The sequence below is a fragment of the Barbatula barbatula genome (genome assembly GCF_947034865.1).
Source record: "Barbatula barbatula genome assembly, chromosome: 19".
Taxonomy (NCBI): domain Eukaryota; kingdom Metazoa; phylum Chordata; class Actinopteri; order Cypriniformes; family Nemacheilidae; genus Barbatula; species Barbatula barbatula.
The window spans coordinates 13543965-13567406 of record NC_136782.1 but is presented as its reverse complement, the minus strand read 5'-3'; the positions used below and the strand labels follow the sequence as shown (position 1 = coordinate 13567406).

The window sequence follows — 23442 nt, the reverse complement described above, 5'->3', positions numbered from 1 at the left end:
TAAAAAAACTTAAACATGACTTGTTTTAATTGGTGCTGTCATGTTTGTCTACTTGGGAAGTGTTGTTTTGTGTTCTTCTCACGATTCGTATAGTGAGCCTTAAGACTCCGTTGTACTGAGGTTAATTAAACAATGTAACATTAAACTTCAGCACACGGATTATAATGAGCAATGGGGTTTTTTCTTGCTTTGAAGTGACAAATGTAACACTCCTACACTTCTGCGATAACATTTTAGACGTTTCCAAATTTGGCTACATGAAAGACTTAGGCGAGAAAATGTTTCTGATGTAAAAAAGTGCTAGCTTTTAAGAAGTGTGTAAAGTTATAATAAAGTCCAAGTGAGATATCATACCCTTACAAAAAATAACGTTGTTGTTGTCATCAGTATGTTTTCAATGTAAATGGCACTGTATCCTTGATTTTTATTTACACCTATACTGAACAAATGATGTTTTATAGCTCAAACAACCCATTTTAAAACGTCCCTGCACATGCTGCGATGCTTCCAATCGAGTCCCATAATATTTAATGTTTTTTTGGAGGGCTTCTGTGATTTGATAGACACAAGAGTATAAACATGTAATAAAAAGGAGGTCAATCTTCACTGACCCCTGCCAGTCAAACCTGGAGGTTTATCTAACACTGCATACTCGGCCTCAGGAGACAGATGTTAATTAGTGACCGACTGTCTACCAAAAACACTCCTTCAGACTCCAACAGAAAACAAATACTCGCTCCCAGAGGCTATCTTCCTTCACCACTCCAACTGCCCGCCTAAACCACGACGGGGCTCTTTGCAGGAGGACATACTGGAGTTCAAGGGCCATGATTCGTTCCAGCAGGGGGATCAGAAAACATGGCAGTGCAGACGGTGATGACAGTACCAGCAAAGATCAATATCTCAGGGTTATGACAGAACAGAGCAAAGCAGCACATGAGCCCCTTGGGTGTTTTTTGCCTTTTGGGTTTGAGTGGAAAACATTGGATTAAAATGTTGCAAAATTAAAACACAAATAAAATATTATTTTAACTCATAAAATGTATATAAATATAATGTATATTGTAGTTCTTTGTGTGTGAAGATTTTTGGTTTCGCTCTAAAAATACACCTCTCAAACCTTTTTATTGGCCAGCTAAATCCCATCACTTTGATATCCATTTAGTTCCACAGTAATGTGGGCTACCCTGTGGTTTCCCAGCCCCCCAGATATTTGGGCCTCTGTATTCGAGCAACACATAGTACACTGGCTCATGAACGTAAGCTTCAGTCAGGCAAGAGCGATGCTGTCATCGGGGATCTGGGAAAGAGGTTAGATGATGTCAGCTGATTTGGTAGTGTAATGAGCTTAGTGTTACCGTCGAGGAAAATAAACTTTGGGGGTATCAAATAGTTGTATAGCCTTTCCAGATCCCATGTTCTCTGCACTTACCTCCACCTCTATCAAAACACATTGTGCTCAGCAGGTCAATAATGGCCATCCATGAATATGACATCACTCCCGATCAGCAGGTTTCTGAGGTAGTAAGATCAGATTTAGGAACTATTCACATGGTATCATAAAATGGATGGATGAAATTCTTATGACTGAAATTTTACTGTACATCTGTGACCAAACGTCAGTAAATGTGATGCCGAATCAGTCAATCCAATATTTTCTGGAATGAGCTCCAAAACATTTTTCAGTCTTATGGTCTGGTGACCCAGAAACAAGCATCAAATGTGCATAGCACACTTACTCTTAGTGAGTATTATATCTCAGCTGCAGTCACAGAACTCTGCTTGCATGCCATAATTGGAACACACACATGAAGCAATGCCCCCGGACCGCTGCAGGGTGTGTAGCTCTTTGAGTTAGTGTTCACATTCATGAAGCCTGTGGGAAGAGACTGACAGTTGCTGTGTGTTACAGGCTACAGAGACTTGGGTGTAATTGATAGCGTTTCCGCTACAACCATCTTGAAACTTGTTTGCTGTTTAATATTAATGTCAAATAAACCTATTTTAAAGACGTCAATTCGAGTTTCTATGCATTTTGACCAAACATTGCCATTTATTGGTATTAAATGGTATCTTAAAATCATTGTTTGTGCAGAATGTCAACTGTCACATTGCGCCCATCTACACAAATACGCAGATTACTTTGAAATTCCTTTAGATACAGTTCAAGAACAGCAGTGTTCTCTGTAGAACCTGTAAAGTTTAGAAAAAAGGTTGCTTAAATGTGCATGAAAGTTCTAATTGTTTTGCAAAGCTCAAAGAAAAATGTTTTTGAAATAAATGTTTTAAATACAGTGTAAAGACACACTGGATAAAACGAAGCGAGTGCGTTTTCATTTAAAAATTTCAATTGATCTGCACGCCAGGTGTTTTTATTAAAGAATGTGAAGACTTACACGAAAGGCACCAAGCTAAAAACTGACACAACAGTATGTGACAAATATTAACAAGCAACCGACATGGTCTTGAAATAAAGCATAACAACTGTACCTGTAAATACCTTTAAGTAGGAGTTTAGGTGGCTTAAATACATTTTCATGTGATCTAAAAAAGTATGCAGATGTCCTTTAATAAGCATATTCAATACAGCAATTACTTCTCATATAGGTAATGGGGAACCATAAAGCCTATTTTTAGTGATAGAATTGTGGCCCATGGCTGTATTGATTTATAATTAAGGTAAAATTCAGATTTAATAGGAAATCATTTAGCAGATATAGAGTTAGAATGCTGTTAGGACAAGCCATCAGCTTTGACTGCACAGAGACAGTCAATGGAAATCTCAAGCTGTGCCTAAGTAAGCCACCTTTCCCATTGTTAGCTTTTAGAATTACAGCAAGACTTTTTATTGTGCAATGGAACATTCAGGCAACAGAAAAGAACAGCTTGTTTAATATAACACATAAGTTTGGTTTTTCTACTGTGTCATTTGGTTGCAGTCGTCTCTTTCATAATTTCGATAAAAATATGCATTCAGACACTTTACCAGATCTTTGGGAAATATAGGGTAGACACACTGCAAGATTTCATCTTTGTCTACACTCATTTAATGTAATGACTAGTTTAGGGAAGGATTACTTACGGTATGGGGGTGGAAAGAGCTTTAAAAAGAATTCCCACTTATCACAGAGCATCACATCCTTAAAATGTCACATTTGGTATTCTGAACATTTCAAATATTAGGTGAGGTATTTTTTGCAATAAAAAAAACATTATGAAAGAAACATATTGCAAAAGGTCTAAAACAATCCCCATCATTTATTTACAATATATTAAGCTGTAATGCAAAATTATTACTTATCAAGTGGTCATTTATTCAATAAAGAAAATAAACATTAACTATTTTGAAAGCTACAATGAATCATACAGAAATGTATATATTTTCATATTAATGTGTACAGCCAGCAAATGTTACGTAGCCGTGTGTTTCAACTAGCCAAAAACACACTAAATTTTCATATTAAAATGAATATTGACTGCATAGAAAAGAGGTTATTGACCTTTGCAGAAGTTTTATAAAACGTCTCCCTTTAAAAATCAAAGAGAAGCAATGAGACTTTCAGCCCTGTGCTGTTGCTGATGGTTCAGTTTGGCAGCTCATTCTCTCGTTCAATAAATGCTAGTTCATAAATACTACAATGAAAACATACAACAAATGGAGGCAACAATGGAAATGTGATGGGTGCTCGCCCATACCGGTTCAAGTGCACCTTTAACTACTGAGTTTCAAGGTCATAGGGTAAGGCCAAAATACTGACAAATCCAATGTGACAACATGCTTTTGAGAAGCATGGATTTCACAGTATCGGTTCTGTCTCTATATTTACACTGTTGGTGCAAAAGCAAATATCAATTGTTTGTATGAACGGAATAAGATAAATTACCAAATCACAAGTGTGAAAATAAAATGATCACAGACTACTACTTTGCGCATTATAGAAAGCACTTAGTCAGTGAAAACAAAACAATGCATGTTACAGAAATATCAAAGATCCCAGCGCTGAATTCAGCAGATCACTGACCTGAAAAATCTTCCCACATAAAACATCAAAAAGTCAAGACGGAGGAGAATTACAATCTATTTTCATGGGGAGGCGTCGCAGACGGTTTTCCTCGTCCCTCGCTCGCATACTAATCAAAAAGCATATGAAAGCAAGCAGATATTGAAAAGAGCGCTACACAAGCTCATACGGCCATAAAGTGTGTGTAAAGTTGGAGAGGGGCCTTGTGTACCCAAACAAGCTTTTTTGGTAATATTTCGATTAATCTTACACCACGGAAAAACACTCAGAAATGTAATGTTAACACAAGGAAACAAAGCCTTGTTTCTTGGACTCAGCCTTGACCATGCAAAAGGCTACAGCATGTTCCCCCAAACAATATTCATCACTTAATCTTGACCGGAGTAACAAGTGCAGTGTTTCTTCCATAGAGAAGTGGAATACTGTCAGAAGTACAAGCACACAAACAGTGCTGTGATTCATGATGCTGAACAAACCATTTAAAGCACAAACCGCAAGTTAACAGGGATGCTGATAATAATACTAATAAAACAAAAGTCAATAGAAACGTGGGCTTTATTTTCGCAGACCGTGGGAAGAATGCGAGATCACAAAGCATCCCATCATGCACTTCTCTCGCTGACATCCTTCCAGCTCTTCTGGATCCGAGTTTGAGGAAGAGGATCGAACATGTGAAGGTAAGTACGAGCGGGGGCGGTTACGCGGTGGTCTCAGACAGCTTGCTCTCGCCGTCGCTGTCGTTCAGGTAGCTGCTGCGTTTGTAGCGGGAGCGGTAGGAGCTTTGGCCCGCGCCCCCTTCCTCTTTTTCTTCTTCCTCTTCTTCGTCTGATCTGTCAAGGCAGAAGCGTCTACGGCTGGAGGGTGGACTGGAGGGGGAAGAGAGAAGCTTTGATTAGGATCGTGTGTGAGAGGGACCAAAGAGATATGTTGGGTTATCAAACTGCAAGAAGAGGGGTGATGATATTTAACAGACTTTATATTAGTATCATCTTTGCATTAGGGTGCAATACATGTCATAAAAATCGCATGCGAATCACACTTCCACAACAAGAGTTCAGTGGTCTAAAATGACACCTCATTAAACAGTTGTGCAAACAACATAAGGCTACAGTTGTGAAAATGGCAATATGACAATGCCAATGTGTTGTGAAGTCAATATCCTCCGCTCTTATTTGAAGCACTATGGTGGCTGCACAGAACTAATATGTCGTCATGTTTTCTATTCTTTGCTGAAGGCGAACACGTATTTACAAAACACGTTCTATCGTGCAGTTCGCTTAGGGCTACAGTTGACACAACATGGTGAATTCCATGCAAGAGGACCAGTGGTGTATGGTGATAGAAATAGCTCAAACATAACGCTTCATTATTTAAGGTCTTTATACACCTGAAGACATGATTTTGTATATTATATTTCATTTCTGTCAATAGACCCTCCAGGATATTACACACTGCACCTTTAACTTTACTACAGGGTTTTGTTCTATATTCCTCTAGAGATATTCAAACTCACTGTTGCACAAATAAATGGTCCATGAAACAACTTTTACGTTCTTGATGGCTACTCAGAATCTTATCAGTGAATTAACATATAAATGAACTGTGTACTCTAATTATATAAAGGCAAATGGAGTAGAGAAAGAATTACGAATAAAGTAATATGTCTTCCTCTTTCAAAAGTCAATGTTAACTTTTCACATCACTGAGTCTTATCATCATATTGTCATAATATATCAAACTTCAGGTTAATTTCGGGCCAGTAGTGCTAATCGATTTTCTGTTTTAATTATGTACCTGACAGAAAAATCTAAATTGACTTTGTTCTTGAATTGATTTTTAAGGTAATACATCGCAAACATTTTAGTAAAATAGTACATGCACTTATTCATTATTCTGAGTCAGACCTTCTCAAAACTTCCCCATAAAAATGTGAGTAAATAAAAACTGTTTGCATACAGTAAACATCTGTTTAGGAAAGAACAAACTAGCAAGAAAAAAAACAAGTCAAGTGAAAACATAAAATTAAATGAGAAGGTAGTGAATATTAAGGATAAGACAAACATCATGCTTTTAACATTTCTTCACTCCACACCGAGCATCACCTACTGCCACTTTAGTCACTGTCAGGTCTGTAGAGGTATTTCATCATCAGGTTGTCTACTTTCTTCCTCCTCTTCTTCTCATCTTTCTTAGACTGTGGCGGAGCGTCTTCAGAGGGGCCTTCGGGCTCTTGCTCTCCCTCTGAGTCTGAAGCCTCAAGTTTGCCAGGGGCTTTCTTGATACTGCTAGAACTTCTGTAAGAAATCGTGGACGCTCCTGAACTGTCTGATTCTGTGCTGGACTTGGACTCTGAGGACGAAGTGGAAGACGAAGATTCTTTCTTGGATTTCTTCTTGGACTTCTTGCCCTTCTTCTTGGAGCTCTTCTTTCTGCGCCCGTCATCTGAACTGTCCGAGCTATCCGAATCAGAACTATGGCTCTTCTTCTTCTTCTTCTTGCTCTTGCCCTTATTGCTGCGACTGCTGCGTGTGCTGAGACTGCTGCCGGAACGCATGAAGTCTACGGCTGATGCAGATCGACGCAGGCTGGAGGAACGTCCAGTGTCTCTGCCTGTCCTGGAGCTGCTTAAGCTTTTCCTCTCATCCTCGTCCCCTGCTTGCTTGTCTTTCTCCGCTTCGGACTCTTCTAAGCTGGTGCGCTTGAACTTGATGGGTTTGAAGCTTAGCACTTCATTTATGGCGGCCTCGAGGTCAGGGTCAAGGTAGTTGCGGTGACTCACCGGCTTGACGTCGGAGACATCGGGTGGGCTGGAGTCGGTGGTGGTACGGGCTTGAGGAGGCATTGAGAAGCTGCGTCCGGAGGTGGAATGGGGGCTGAAAGCGCTTGAGCGAACTTCGCTATAAGCTACGCTGCGGCTGTCATCGTCAGCGTCAAACTCGCTCAGGCGACAGCTGCGCGCCACCGACATGCGGGAGTCAGCGCGGCTCACACTGCCCGGGCTGCGACGGCTCAGGCTGGGGCTGATGGCCGAATCGTACTCGCTCTGCCGGTCGTCAAGACGCGGCATGCTCCGTCTCCGACTCAATGGACTAACACGACTCGCGCTTGAAATAGCATCATCATCCATATCCAAAACAGAGCGACGGTTTGAAACTCGACTAGGGGCTACGGAGGACACGACCGACTCCTTATCAAACTCAGACCAGCGGCTGTCTATACCCTTCCTGGCCCGACTAGAAGCTTCAGAGTAGGCTTGAGAAATAACAGAACCCCGATCATCAAGATCATCTCCTGGCTTCCTCCAGGAGCTGACTGAGTACGTGTCATCATCAATTTCTTGCTTAGCTTTGTTCTTACGAAACGTAGAGAGATCCTGCGATTCGGATTGTTCTTTCAGAGTGTTGAGGAGAGAATTCTCATCTCCCTTCCCTCCGATGGAGTCCTTCAAGTTGGAGCGTTTCCTGTAGCTAAGGGAACTCATGACAGACACGGGCCGGCAAGGTTCTAACTCTTTACCTTTGACACAGTCTTTCCATTCTTTACCTTCTTCCCGTTCTTTCCCTTCTTGTCCGTCATTTACAGCGTATCTAGATGAGGGAGGGGCAGGTAGGGAGTGTGCACAGCGTAGAAAGACAAAACGGAAGAGAGGAAAGGACAGAGATGAAAAATGAGAAAATGCATGAATAGGATGATTGACAACCATGGTGAGAAATAATAGCGAGGGTTTATCTGAGCAGACAGGGCAGATTTTAGATGAAAAGTCGGATGTGACAGGGAACGCTTAAAGACACTTAAAGAAAGAAAATTTAAAGGACTCCGAAGCACAGGGATTTTAAATCAATGGCTAATTTATACACCCATCCATATGTATCCATGTATTCATGTAGACATAAAAGATCCTTTTAGGCAGAAATTATTAAGCTAAGACTGACATGGTCCTTTCTGACTATAACTCCTATACAGAATAATTTATGGTCAGGAAGAACTTTCAAAAAGTGTACACCCTTAGATTAAAGGCTCCTAAAGTTTCTTAAAAGGTGCAAAAAGCTCAAGAGCCAAACTTAAATCTTCTACTAAATAGCATAAAACAGGGAAAAATCGAAAGTGTCTGACAGTGGAAGGACCTATTCATCTCTGGGAGAACAGCAGAGTTCGTCAAGCCAACAAGCCAATGGGCATATCCATAAATCTGTGAAGCCGTTCCCTTTCATAGAAACCTCTATTCCCTCATTGTCAATAGTTTAATAAATAAGATCAGTGACAAAAGACAAAAAAGTCCCTTAGTGCGGACTAATTCTCTTATCCACACATCTTGTTACACTCTCCAACATTAGGTTTGATTTAAACCATTCTGTAATGTGACACGGAGAAATGAGGTTGCGGAACCGACCTTGAGCTCTTTAAGCTTCCATCATCTGACAGGTTCTTGGCTGAGCCCTTGTTTTTAGACAGCCATGACTTCACCCCGTCGACACGATCCTCCACCTCAGAATCCGTATCGGAGGCGCCATCGCTGTGCAGGAAGAAGTGGAGGAAGAGACGAAACATCATCACAAGGAAAAAGAACACAGAATCTCAATATAAATACTGTTAGTAGAGCAACACAGAAGGGACATTGGTGTTTGCATTGGAAACACAACTGCACGGACGCATGCATCCAATTACTGCATCTGGAACAAGCCACTATGTTAGTAAATCAGACCGGTGGTCCAGCAACAGTATCCTGCAGCGAGTTGGCTCTGTGTAACGCGTGAGGCATCCAAAAAGGGTGAGGTCAGTACGACTCAAAGCCAAACCAGAAGAAAGACGCATTGACAAGAGGATATAGTTCAGACTGTAGAGTAAACATACAATCTGGGTTTTTTCAGGGCTAACAATTTAGAATAATTTGTAAATAAAATGCAAATAATCAAATTTTTTCTATAAATATATTTTATAAGACTGAATTTCCTGTATACCATTGGAGCAATTTAATTATGCGAACAGACATATTTTGGACAAATTGTCTATAATATACTGAATTACTCTGATAAGCATAAAGTAGCAGTTCATCCAAAAAGGAAAATTCTTTAATCTTTTACTCGTCCTCATGTCATTTCAAACCTGTATGACATTCCTTCTTCTGCAGAACACAAAAGAAGATATTTTGAACACTGGCACCCATTGACTTTCATTGTATGGACACAAAACCATTGAATCTTCTTTTCTGTTTCACAGAAGCAAAGAGTCATATACACAACATCAGGGTGAATAAATGACGACAGAATTGTATTTCTGGATGATTTGCCTCTTATTTCAATTCAAAACAACATTCACTGGATGTAAATAAAAAAAGCATCACTGTATATTAACATCTAAAGTCAATTTTTGTCAATTTAACTCGCTCATCTGCCAGTGTTAATCCAATGCTAATCTCATTTAGTTATGTTTATTTGACGGCTTTTCTGAAAATATTGATGCATGTAATTAATTGTGATTAATTATGCAGCACATGTAATTCATTCGTGAAAAAAAACGTTAATCCATTGACAGCCGTGTTCAATTATAAAAATGCTGTGACGTGGAGCTGGTTAAAAATGCCTGTGAAAGATCCTCAAATGAAGCATATTCTAAAGACGTCTGGTCTACTCCTGCTATAAAGGAACAAGCCCTTGTGGAGCTATAATTAATTTATCTCAGCATGCTAATAGCATCTCTGAACACAAATGGTTCAGTGTGGAGGTGTTCGGATGCCAATAAGATCCAGTCTACACAGACAGAAAGTTCCCAGGAGCACATGCATTAGCCCCTCACTTGGAAAAGGAGGACTATGAATCCCAGTTCTGTTTGTTCATTTTTCTGGACCAGATAAAACCATTGGATTTATGTTTGGTTGGATTTACAAGTCAATGCTTCCCTGGCTCTTCAGATTAGTCTTATCCTTCACGTATCGCACGGCACGCTGCACTGCATAACTATGAATTGCGATTGTTGAAATGGCTCACCTGCACAAATGCAGGATTGTCAGAAATAATTGAATGACGGCTGACGATGAAATGGATCTTTACAGAATTTAGATTCAACTAAAATTTTCAATTACTTTTTATAGCTAAGATTTTATGAACTCTGGGTTTACATAATTCTGAGTTATGTTGTTACTACATTTTAAACAATCTAAATAAATGCAAAATTTAACAGTATCTTACAAAATAGTGCAAATCTCTCAAACTATCTCAAAAAAGTTATTTGCAGTCACATTATATCTTTGTAAAATCAGATACGGACAGTAAAGACAAATGCAAAATATGCTAAATAAACCACCGGAAGACTAATTTATTACGTATTATTTTCAGAATAATGAAACTGCGTTGGCACTGTGTTTTTCGGTTTTCTTATTTTCCTCTGTAAAGCTGCTTTGGAACAATGCACATTGTGAAAAGCGCTATATAAATAGAATAGAATAGAATTTTGTTTAGGCTGCCTACATCAAACAGTTCAGAGATGAATTTATATTAAAAAAAGAGTTTGTTGTTTTACTCATCTACTTGTACATTAAAACAATACTGCATATTTAAAGACAGTCCACCCAAAAATTAAATTCTGTAATAATTTAGCTTTTTTACTCACCCCCCACCAGTATAAATTTCATGTTCTGATGAACAAACAGAAAGATATTTGGAAAAATGTCAGCATTAACTATTTTTTCATTTTATCAATGATCTTCTTATTTAGCACTTTATTTAGCTAACGGTTCTGGGGCACCTTTGACTTTACATTTTTCCTACTATGGTAATAAGTGATGTCCCAGAAATGTCATTTTTCCAAACATCTTTGTGATCAACAGAACAAACTAATTTATACAGGTTTGGAACAACTGGATTGATTTGTGGTTGGATTTACAACCAAGTAGTTCATGTCAGAATTAAAATTTTTGGGTGGACTATCTCTTTTAAACAACAGCGAGCCGTTTTGGTTTATGGTTTCCCCATGTGGTTGATAAGCGCAATTGTCACATACGTGTGTCGTCAAAAACTGTCGCAACGTTTCCCACCGCTGTCAGCGATACACTTCGTGTACCCAGATACGTCGTTACGAAACTATGTAGCAGTAACCGTTAAACAGGTAAAGTAGCCTGTGTTACCATAAAAAAAGAAAAGTAACAGAGTCTATTTGTTTGTAAAACAATGTCGTAAAGCAGGTGATGGGGGGTGCTTGTGCAAGCGTACAAGTGTATTTTCAGCCGATAGAGGGCTGCTTAGGTAGCAGCTGCAGGAAAATTCGTCCAGTTAATAGTTGTCCTGCCACCAAAGTAATTTTAGAGAGATTATCTAAAGGTGAAAAATGTCTCGTTGTTGCTTTAAGTCAGCATGAGACAGTTTATGATTATGATCTTTAGTTGGAGGCGATTACACTACATAACTTCACTTTGCAATTACATCTTTTTAACTTTGACAGAAAATTCAACAAACCATTTGAATTTGCAATGTTTCATCATTCTTTAGCTGGAAAAATTGTTCCCAACGATATTGTTCCTCTGTTTCATTATAGTTCTGGTGTGGATAACACTGTTCTCCTTAAGGTCATTTTCAACGTTATAGTTATTGTCCATAGTATAAATAGGCCTTAACTTAATGCCCGGGCTTCATTAAAGCTCATTTTCAAATGTGAATCATTAAAACAACTGGAGTTAAACGTAGCTTTAATCTAGGGTTTAAAAAGACGTCAACCCAGGGTTAAGCGCAGTGTGAAAAGCTTTAAAGTCAAACACCCCCAATAAAATGATATAATATACCGTGGCTCATTATCCCGAGCGCAGAGAGAAGGTTAACTCTAAAGCAGCAGCTGCTTTTCTCTGACATTAGGGTTCCGGTCCGCTTAGCTCTCCGTTTGTGGTATTATGCATATGAGAACATTATATATGCATGGACCCACAAGATAGCACAGATGTCACTAAACTCTAACCGTACGCTCACAGTCAGGGTGCTGGAGAGGGTGTAAATTAGACGTTCTGATACACTCAAGCGTATACGCTCGGGACAAAAGAACTCCTAAAGCGAATATTGTTCTGTAGCACTCTCAAGTTCCTGTGTACCATCAGAAACTGTTTTTCTTCGAGTGTCCTCTTGGCTCTTATGTAAGCCCCAGTGCCTGGAGGTAAACTGAGGTGAGAACGTCGTCTGAATAAGCCCTGAGCTTTGCTAGCCTGCCCCATCGCTAAACAGTGCGACGGCAGGGTCTTTGTAATGAAGCGCTAATGCAAAATGTCACACACAATTTATGTTCTTGACCATATACCATTAGTTAAGCTGCACCTAAACCCAGGGGAACAAACAAACAACACAGCGAGAGAGAGGAGACATTAATTGTCTGTGACAACGTGCCTCCATTGGTTGTACATCTCTGTTACAGGCTATTACATTTATCATTAACACCTACAGAACTCCCAATCCCTCTATTTTCTCTCTCTCTGCTCGCTTTCAGCTCTGACTGTTAAATGCGGTGAGTTTGAGCATTCTTAAAGTAAAGTAGAAAGCCAAGAATCTGTTGTATTAACAAAAGTTGCCATCTGTATCTTTTGCGGAAAAAAATAACCTTTACCTCGATTCGCAACAGTAAGCTTCAAGACCTTCAAGTTGAGCTGTCAGGTAAATTTGCAGAAAATGTCTGTTTAGTTTGGTTTAACATCATTCCTTTCACTATCTTTCAAACATATCTGCGATTGTAGGTTTCAAACAGAGATGGCGATAGACAGGCAAGTTACACATTGCAGCGTTCAATGAGCAAATCAAAAAAGTGACATCCCCAAATCACTTTCCCACAAATGTACTTTATCTTTGATCAACCATTTCCTTTTCAGTAATTACAGAACAGCTTTGCCTTATAACATTAAACTAAATAATTGAGGAAATTAAAACAAACGACCGTGGCCGATTGTTGGGTGATTTTCTAAATATAAATTAATAATTCAATTAACTTTTCCTTTTACAATAATTGCCTTTCGAGACTAAAGCTAAATCTACAGTAGAGACCACTATTATTGCCAAAAACCTCTTATTCAATTAGAAAAGCATAAGATGCACATTTTCCTCTGAATATTTTTATGCTCAGTTTACATTCACTTATAGGTAATTAAATCATTGAACTTTCCATTTACCAATTAACCAGAAAACACTTTAATAAATATTTTTCCAATGTTTCTTTTTATTCTACACACAACCAATGCCATGTAAGGAGAAATGTCTTCCTCCTAATTATACCTCTGTTCAAAATATCTGAACCTTCCTCATGTTCTTAGAAATCAAAACAACAGTGTCTTTTCCTCTAATGTTCATATTAAGCTAACAAAGCCTTTGCAGGCAGTCTAAATTAGACAAATGCATCACGAACTCCCAAATTAAACGATTGGACCAGAAAGGTCAACAACCTTCTATTAACTACGCTAAACACAAATTTTTTGCCACAGCATATTCATCAAAATCTGACCAGTAATGCACAGGGTCCATTAGCTTTTAATTATTTTTCACATGATGTAATAAGCGGTGTTTGCGCTTAAGGTTTTAAAACTGGAACATTATCTAAGTGCAGTGCAGAGTGAGCTGAGATCTATTGACAGGGAAATGAAATGGCTCGGTGCCAACGGCGGGCGTTTGGGTGTCGGCCGTTGCCAGATGTGTTTGGGGGCTTTTTGTAGGACATTTGAGGGTTATTCATTATTTAGCCTTGTTATTGAAAGATTGATGAGGAACACGCCTTTGTCTCTTGCCTTAAGAGTCTTCTAAGTCTTAGGAACAGAAGTGTGAATTATTCAACGTGAAAGAAAGAGAGAGAGCACGAGAACGAAGGAAGTAAGAAAGTAAGAAAGCAGGTGTACATAAGTCCTGTAGTATCCATCATGTCTGCAGATGGTTCACCGTTTGGTCCTGCAGATATACATTAAGCAGTCCAGGCCACACTCAGATTGACACTCACCTGCTGCTGGATGCTAATCCCAATGCCGAAGTGTTGAGTTACTCAAACTTTATATTTTTTAAAGCAGGTTTGAGGGAAATGCCTCTGGGGAGGGTAACTCAGTAGGGAACATGCTTGGCTTGGAAACACATGCAGTCTGTGGTACGCATACATTCCAATACGTAATAACGTGCATACAATTTGTGATATTAGTCGTCATGCCTGGAAGTGTGATGCAGTATTAGCAAGACAGATTTATAATACAGAGTAGTCTGTATGAAGGTTCCAAATGTGTACTGTATACTGCATCATCTTCCTGGATGGGCAAAGAATCACAACCATGTTACAATGAGTTCAAACTCAAGTTTCTCACATTTTATTCTTTCGTTTCTGATACTTAGTCACCATGTCTTGTAAACTGGAAGTGGGAGGGAAATAAAAAACAAACACAAAAAAGCACAAAAAATGAGTTTTAAATGAAAATAGAACATGTGAACAAAGGCTAAAAGATAACAAAAAACAAGTCATGATCTTAAAGGCACAGATGTAGAAAAACAAATCATGGAATGATTGAATATTTATCATGTCCACTGTCTAGTGCATATTGCTCAAGATGTTTACCAAAAACGCTGACCTTTCGCTGACTTCTGCTCTTCAGCCCCAATTTCAAAGACAGCAGCGCACTGCTATTTACTGTTATTAGAATCACTACGATTCCTCTACGTGCACAAACAGGCAAATGAACTCGCTCGGCGCGGGTCACTGAGAGAGTCAGAGCCATGTGGAATGAGGCTGAATGGAGATGACTTATGAGGCAGAGTACATAAAAAAGGGCTCCGAATTATGTGCGGCAGTTTTCGAGGCATTAATATTTAAGATAGTGTGAATAAGAGATGACTGAGACAGAGGCTCGCTTAGTGATTACAGTCTCCAAAAGCTCAGTGAACAGCACATTCATCCAAACCGTGTCGACTATCATTTGTTTCTAGTTTTTTTCACACCTTTATTTGTGTACCGCTTACATAAACGGATACAAAGTCAGCATGAAAGTAGAGCGGCTTCAATGGAAGAATTGTTACCTGTTGATGAGATCTTCATTGTCCTCGCTTTCCATCTCATCCTCGATAGCGGCCTGGAGGTCTCCGATCCTCTTGAATGCGAGCTTGAGGTCTGCCTGGAGACTCTGGTTGGCTGCTTCCAAACTCTCAATATCCATTTCCTAAAGAAACAGATTTATACTTCATATAAAAAGATAGTGCAGAATTTATAGGATGTTGGTCATATCAAACTAAAGAAGTGAATAAGTTTCTCATTCATTTAGACATGAGAGCAGTAGATCGGGTCTCTTACCAGCTCATGTTTCTTACGGCCGGCCTCTGATTCTTTCTTGGCCAGCTCGGCCATCTCCTCCTTGACGTCTCGAATCTGCCTCAGCAGACGCTTGTTCTGCTCCTTCTCCCGGTTCTCGCTGGAGCTGCGTTGGTCTCTTTCCTCGGTTAACTTCTCGAGGTTCTCCTTCAGCCTCGCTACTAGGCCCTGTGGAACAGACACACCGACTCGATCACTTAACACGGATATCAGATAAAACCCATCAGTTGTCTTTGTGATTTGCGATGCTGATTTCAATGTGACTTTATACCGCATTCTCAAAGTTTTCTGTTTATACAAGCTACAGTATGGACTGTGATATTATGCATAACGTGTGAAACGAAAACTTCAAGACAGTGTTTGTGTGATATTTCACACCCATGGTGGGCTGTGCTGGTTTAGAAAAACACACAGAAAAACACAGATTATAAAACACTGATTCTGTGGATCTCTGACAGGATGTAGTTTAAACAAGTTGATCGCTAGAGACAACATTGCTTAGATCTGCACTGAGCTATGTGTCCAACAAATCAGTGGAAACATTTTCAAAGCACATTTGTCGGCAGATTTTGCTGTGAACACAGCAGACGTTTGTCATTTGTGCAGAGCGCTTATTGTAAGTCTGCAGGTGAGCTCACGACGCGTCCAACAGAGTTGAATGATGAAGAGAACAGGCTACTGGGAAATGTCACGACAGAAGGAACAACAAAAAATATAGAATAAAGAAAGACAAAATATGGAAAAAATGTGCACGAGAGAACCGAACTCATTTTAAATGCAAGCACAAAAAACTGATGATACACTGCCTGCAGCAGCGTGAAATATAATCGAAAATCAAATTAAATGTACATATTTTATCTAAAAGGGCACTAACAGTGTCAATTTGAAACAAAGGCAGTGAAGAACATAATCCTGTTTTAATTTATATTTTGTGATTTAGGGTAAAATTGCAGTAAAGTCTATAGTTTATATATATCGATGGTGGAAATGTAAATTAGATGGGAGATGAAAATTTTAGTTTTATTTATATCCCATAATATATAAGAGGCCAATATATCACCCTATTGGATGTTACATGTATTATATATAAATACGTATATGCAGGGCCGCTGCTAGCCATTTTGGTGCCCTAAGCATAATTCCATTATGAGAAATATATTTGAAACCATAAATCAATTTTTCCTACTATGTTAGTCAATGGTGGGTAAGAACTGTTTGGTGAACTGCATTCTTCCAAATATCTTTCTTTGTGTTCATCAGAACAAAAACTATTTTATCATGACTTAAAGCAAGGGTGAGTAAATAAAGAATTGTTTTGTTCTAGTTGAATTGTTCCTTGAACTATTTATTTTGAAAATATTTGTTCATGAAACCCTTCTAAGGTTAGAGGTCTTTAAAGAAACAAGGCACGATACAATAGAAGAGGTGTGCCAACACAGAGAGGCCTTGTGGGTGTGTAGATTAATTTCACTTGTATCTGATTCTTCAATGCCAGAGCGCTGACCTCTCGACCCCTCCAGCGCTAGGCCTTCTCAGCCCACATACCCTCATGCATCCCGCCAACTCACCTCCAAGCGTTTGACCTGCGTCTTCTCGAACTCCAGCTTGGTCTCCAGCTCACGGATCTTGGCCTCCTGCCGGCTGACCAGAGACTTCTCCACCATAGACTGCTCTTGGAACTCAAGTTGACTTTGCAAAGCTGTGAGCTACCAAACACACAAATATACTACATGGTTACAATTCACGAACACAACTGCTTTTAAACCAATGTGCTGCTTGACATTCACCACTAAGTCAAACCCACACCAGAATAGAGATTTGGTTAATCGAATCCATTTCTTAAATCCCATCTCTGTGCCTCTGAATTGCTCTTTTCATATCTTCACACAGCCTCTTTTGTTTCAAAAAAGCTAAATGTGTTGTGATGAGAATAATTATATAATTGTGTTTACTGTTGGCCAGATGCAGTTCTCTCTGAAGAATAAATGACCAACAATCCAGACTGCTCCCTACGGTGTGGGGAAATAATTAGGAACTACGAATTTCCATTTTTCCACCATTTTGAACTAAAGTAACTGAGAAAAATATTGACCAACAACAGTATCAGTCATAAGAAGAGCTGAGGGGGTGGAGTTTGATCATTATTGCTCAAATTGCAAGTGGGTGGAGTCCGCCTGCAATCATACAATGAGTCAATCGCTGAAGGGGTGGAGCCTGATTGTGAGATTAAAGGTAATTGCTAAGGAGGCGGAGTCTGATCTTAATCACACTACATAATCAACTCCTTGACAAGATTATCTCGGGATTGTAGCTGAGCAGTGAATTTGTAAGACACAAATCTCCCGAATCCTGACCTTATCTCACCTTAAGCAGAAGGAAGATAAAACAAGACCCGCTCTGTACTTAATTGTTGTATAATTAATTGCTGTACGCCAAGGTGCTAAATAAACCAGCGAGATAACAGGAGCACTTAGTAAAGAACTGATGCTTGCATAAGATAAACTACACCCTAATTACTCAGAGCACTTAGGATGCACCCTGAGACTGAAAGCAAATATGTAGGCTTTATAGACGTGCCAGGTGTCCTCTCTCCACAGCGTGAACTCACCTTCTCCTGAACGTCCTGTTTCTCCTTCATGGCCTCCTCCAGCTGGGCCTGCAGGTCACTGATGTGGGCCAGATTCTGTGAGGACTGCACAATAACACAGATCACAACGGTCAGATTCTGTCTCCTACACATGACACACTAACCCACACAATCAGCCTGAATCTACAGTACAACGTCCTCAAGTTTTAGTTAAACAGATTTTCTTGTACTGTCCATTATGTAGCGTTCAAATTATTTTTTTTGAGTCATGATTTTAATAAACATTATTACGCAACACAGTATATGCTGAAATTTGTATTATTGCAAACTGTCCTCTATTGCATTACACAAATAGCATGCAGTTCGCAGAGCGCCGAATAAGCAAGTTATTTTGGTGATATATCTAACAGCACATAACAAACCACTTAGTCTCTGACAGACGAACAGTTTTATGGCCCGTTAATGACATCTCGCTGACAATGGCAGCGATAAATAGCATGAGAGTGAGAAAGCGAGATGGTCCGAGCGCGCGGAGCATGAAAGTGACCGATGTAAAGCGTTCGGAAACCTCCTGTAAATGAAGCATGGAGTTGGTGAAATAAACCCAGGGGAAGATGTGTTTACTCATCGTCTGTGGAGACACATCGCTCACGTCCACATCACTGCCATGGAGATGCGTTTTAAACATTTCGAATGGTTCAACTCACTCAATGAAACAAATAACAATTGCTCCAATCATCAGAATGGGAGAAAGGAAAGCAGTTGAGATGTTATCCGCACATGCTATGGAATATACTGATGATTTCATTGGATGATGTGGCCAAGGAAAAAGCTATTGATGGTAACCAATCAGAGCCAAGTCTCTCATACGGATGATTCGTACAGGCATTTATATTTGTCCATAAGCCTATTGGTATAATCAACCGTTCGTTACGAGTATGTTTTAAGCAGTCTGATCCATAGATGCGTGATGAACACATTTAAATTGAGTGCTGAATAAAACTTCCAAAGAACCTTTAGAACCCAAGCTCTAAGCATCAGTGATAATAGCGAGTTATTACTCACAATGTAGACAGCGTAACAGCTAATTTACGCCACACGCGAGCAGTGTGATAAAAATTAGTTTACGTGACAAAACTAAAATGCTAATTATAATCTAGAAGCGTAACCATGGCATAAACAAGAGATTTATTCGAGAAAATTAATAGGCAATTATAATTTTTTTCATAATCATGCTGCCCTACTTATTCATATTTTTTTTAAAGCATTTGAGTCTGCGCAAACAAGCGCTCAAACATAATCTTCAATGCTGTGAGCAGTCTTAATTCTCCAGATGAATTTATAGCCGGTTTCATCTTAACAACAAAAACAAACGTTACAGCGCATGCGTACTTTGGTGACCCCAACTACACTTCCGGTACACATTCACAAACAATAAAGTGCCTTTGGATTATTTCTGATAACAAACAAAAGAAACCGACTTTGTTGTTTTTAGACTCTGATACCAGGCTCAACCGCTAGATGTCAATGTGCCATACGGTTTGTTTAAACGCGACCAAATACAGGACCCATTCAACAAATTTATTATTTAAACAAACAACAAAATCGTTCATTTAAAACAATTATTTTAATTATTCATATAAATTAATTTGTTAATATTAGTTTGTATTATTATTCTACTGTATAATAATCGTTCATTTAAAACAATTATTATACAGTAAAATAATAATACAAATGAATATTAACAAATTAAAAAAAAAAAATCGTTTATAATATAAGACAGTAGCCAACCACAAACCGGAAGTTAACTGGGGGTCAGGCGCGCGCGTCCAATGAAACGGTCTATTGAGAATGGTTCACGGGTCTTTGATCTGTTGTAAAGAACTGTATACAAAATGCAAACGAGAGGCTCTGTTTGTTGCTGGGGCTGGAGCGCAGGAGAGAGTTACTGTACCTGGGCAACAGCGGATTTGTGTTTCTTCATGAGTTCATTCAGGTCCTCTTGGTCCTCCTCCATGCGAGACTGCATGTCATTCTTCTCTCTCTGCAGGCGGCTTAGCTGTTCCTCGAGCTGCAGGAGACCAAACAACACCATCAGAGAAGAAACGTGCACAAAAGTGCATATAGAACAATGAGAGCAAATGTGCATATAGTGCACTGGTTTGCAATAGGGCAATTCCCTGCAAATGTCAACTTTAAGATGAAAAACAAAGGTTTTCACCATGCTGATAGATCAAATGTCAACATTTGGTGGTTTAAATACCCATGTGAAGTCTTTCTTAAGCACGTTTTTGTTTTAAAGCGTTGTTTTTCATAGTCCGGTAAGTGAATTGTCACATCTATAAATAAAACAACTATTTTGTGGTATTTGAAGAGCTATCCCTGCTCTATTTGTTGGATGATATTGCTTCTGGTTTCTACTTTTTAATTCACAGGACTCCCATACTATATAGTCTCTCAGAAACGCATCTTTTTTTTGTCACATCCATAATGCATCAGTTAAAAAATATATAATTTATATATATATAATATTTATAATGAGGGAATATTATGTTAAAGAGTGCATAATACGAGATCATGTAAATTACATTTCATGCAGTGAGTAATGTTGCTGTGTGTGAACGTAACCAGTCTGTCAAGTTGTAAAGCCGAAGGTGAATGAATAACAAAGTTGTTGGCTTCGAATCATTTGAATATCAAAATCTCAAGGAATATTTTCTCTTTAATACAGTCAGCACAGAGAAAACGGATTACTTTAACCTGAATCTCCTATACAATGTGTGGCTAACCACTAAGCCACAGCTCCGACTTCAGCACTCATTCGTCCTTTTTAAACAACCCAAGTTCCCTAAAGACAGAGGCCTGACACATCAATACTAAACAGTAGCTGCTAGAACGTCATAAATCTCTCAGAAAACAGAACAATTATACTTCTCCCAATTACAGACTTAGACTTGACTGCCTGCTCTGTCACACAGTATCAGAGATCTAATTCCATTCAATATAATTACCTCAACATTACAGTCAGCAAATCTCTGAGGACTAAAAGCTAGAAATGTAGACATCACACACCACTAATGAATTTGTAAGCATAGACGCAGGAAATGAAAGGATTTTGTATAAATATAATTTTCTATTTTGTTTGTGTGTAATACACTTGATGGTCCCCTCCTAATCATTTTTAGCTCAAATTGATGAGTCACAAACCGAAGCAAGAAAAATCTTTAAATAAAAATGACCACAAGCATAAACTGCAGCCCTAGGAAAAAAAAAAAGAAGCAAAGTTCCCTTCTGAACTTTCAATCCATCTTCTCTGTGCAATGAAGCAAGACCAAGTCCTCATCTGAGAAGTTCTGTAAAAACAACCTTTCTTTTCACACTCTATGTCACACATCACAATTCAGCAATATTAAAGGTCAAATATTCTGCTTTTACTTTTCCCCTGAAGTCCACTTATAATAGTAGTCGATGAATTTGCACTATTCTTTTTGAAAAAAGTTAAACTGTAAAACGTTATTTCCTCTGCCATTTAGAATAAAACTGGCATTCTTTTGCTACTGTCCCTTTAAAAATGAATGCAATCATTGGCTAATCTCATCGTTCCATCATAATTCACACTCCCACTCATCAGCCAAGTAGCTAAATATTCTGAATAGGTGTTGATATGTATCTACGGTTTTTGTACCCTTCAACATGATATACAGATATTCCCTCCTCTGCCATTTTAAACGATCTCTGTCAGGATTATTGCATCAAAGCGATGCGTCATCTTCTAATCCCCTGGTGGAGATCCATGAGCCCTCGGGAGGACGACAGCCCTTTAGCTGATCAGAGGCTGATCATGACCAGACCTTTTATCATGTTCCTGCTAATCAATATGTCAATATTCAGACAAGAGACCAAGATTAGCTTCACCCAAAAAAGGTGACGAAAACACTTCACGGCACCACAGCAACGTCTCGGCACGGCTGAGGCTTATAGAAAATTAAAATGCTTCTGTCAGAAGTGTCTCTTGCTCCAGAGAACTGAGCAAACACGACAGGCAGGAGAATACAATGAAGAGACAATACAATGAAGAGACAAAACAATAGCACAATTTGGCTGGACATAACTGTGTTTCCACGCTGTAATAATACAGAATCAGTGACAGAATTATTAAAGGCTAATGTATTTTACAACGATATATCCTGTTTGAATTTGAGTCAGGATCGGAAACATGCAATTGTGGTGGAAATCATTTAGATAATTGAAATGACTGCCTGTGAAGGTGGATGAAGACAGGTGGTCTCTCTCTCTCTCTCTCTCGGTATTAGATACTCGTGTTCTGACTGTGAGAGGGACCAAATTGACATTTAAAGACAGCCATGGTGTACACTTACCGCCTGCTTGGATTTGGATATGTCGTCCATTTGCACATGGAGGTCTTCGATTTCCACTTCCATTGACTTTCTGGCTTTGACTGCAGCAGCACTTGTGAATTCAGACTCTTCAAGCTGTAAAGAAACACATACACTAATGAATAAAATGTACACAATGGGAGGTTTCATCTAACTACTGAGGTCACATATGATGGATTGCCGCGGAGAAGCTGAGGAACAGATATCAGACCTGGTTTTTGAGCTGGGCAATCTCTCTTTTGCTGGGAGCGTTGTTCTTCAGGTGATCCAGCATGATCTGGGCATCAGCCAGTAGAGCCTTTGTGCGCTTCAGGTCCTTTCTCAAACGCTTCTCTGTCTCCACATCTCTGTGGCTCACCTGAGGAACAGCAAAGGATCGAATTATAATATACACGTCTTTTACAGGTATAAATTGTGATTGTCTTTGCATCCATGGGAATCAAAATTCGTAAATGTATAGCACTGGCAAGCACTTTGCAATGTCAATTTTCTGAAAGTCACATTTTGCTGATGTTGAAAATGAAGTTGAAGTCTTATTTTTTTTCTTGACACAAAATTTTCTTCAGAACATCATTCCAATATTGTTGCTGCCCGTGGAAACCTCGGATGTCCAAATTCGCTGTTTTTCAGGAAATGTAATAAACACTGTGCTTTGTAAATGATTAAATTCTGCGTTGTCAAAGTCGACAACCACTTTAAATTTGTTAGATGTTTGCAAAACCCAGTGACAAAAAAAAATACAGACTGAAAATAATGAATTATGGCAAAAAATTTAAATCGTGAAAATATGGAGATACAAGGTTTCATAAGGATAGCAGCGATTGGTTGATAATATATGCACACTTGTGTATATTTAATATGTGAAAACTGTTCTGACGCGTAAAACTGGGCTCAAATTGTAATAAATATGATTACTTCCCAAAATATCCAAGAAAACCATGTGTAACAAAATTAATTTTGATATGTAACCATCTATGTAAATACATTATAAATATTATACTTATATAATAGTAATTAAATAAAAAATGAAACGTTTTTGATTTGTCCTGATATTACTTGTAATATTGGGTAGGTACAGTGCGGGTATACAGGTAACATTTTTAAACAATTTATGGTTTATTAAACATTTGGGGGTCAATAT

The 23442-nt window shown here is 38.9% G+C and overlaps 1 protein-coding gene across 5 annotated transcripts in view; it reads right to left on the bottom strand.

Annotated features, from left to right (window-relative positions):
• Positions 1–2357: 2357 nt before the first annotated feature.
• LOC306908966 (unconventional myosin-XVIIIa-like) overlaps positions 2358–23442 on the bottom strand; it is an 88652-nt gene continuing 67567 nt past the window's right edge. For 2 of the 5 annotated variants that reach the window (XM_079482270.1, XM_079482271.1), the window contains 10 exons: positions 22513–22659; positions 22284–22397; positions 19859–19975; positions 17926–18009; positions 16886–17023; positions 15300–15485; positions 15029–15168; positions 14323–14367; positions 8413–8535; positions 2358–4888 (listed from right to left, as the gene is read on the bottom strand). In XM_079482270.1, coding sequence (XP_079338396.1) covers positions 4720–4888; positions 8413–8535; positions 14323–14367; positions 15029–15168; positions 15300–15485; positions 16886–17023; positions 17926–18009; positions 19859–19975; positions 22284–22397; positions 22513–22659 — 1263 coding nt within the window. In that variant the 3' untranslated portion in view covers positions 2358–4719. Of the gene's footprint in view, positions 4889–6044; positions 7610–8412; positions 8536–14322; positions 14368–15028; positions 15169–15299; positions 15486–16885; positions 17024–17925; positions 18010–19858; positions 19976–22283; positions 22398–22512; positions 22660–23442 lie in introns of those variants that run through there. The other 3 variants (XM_079482272.1, XM_079482273.1, XM_079482274.1) reach the window with 2 other exon arrangements.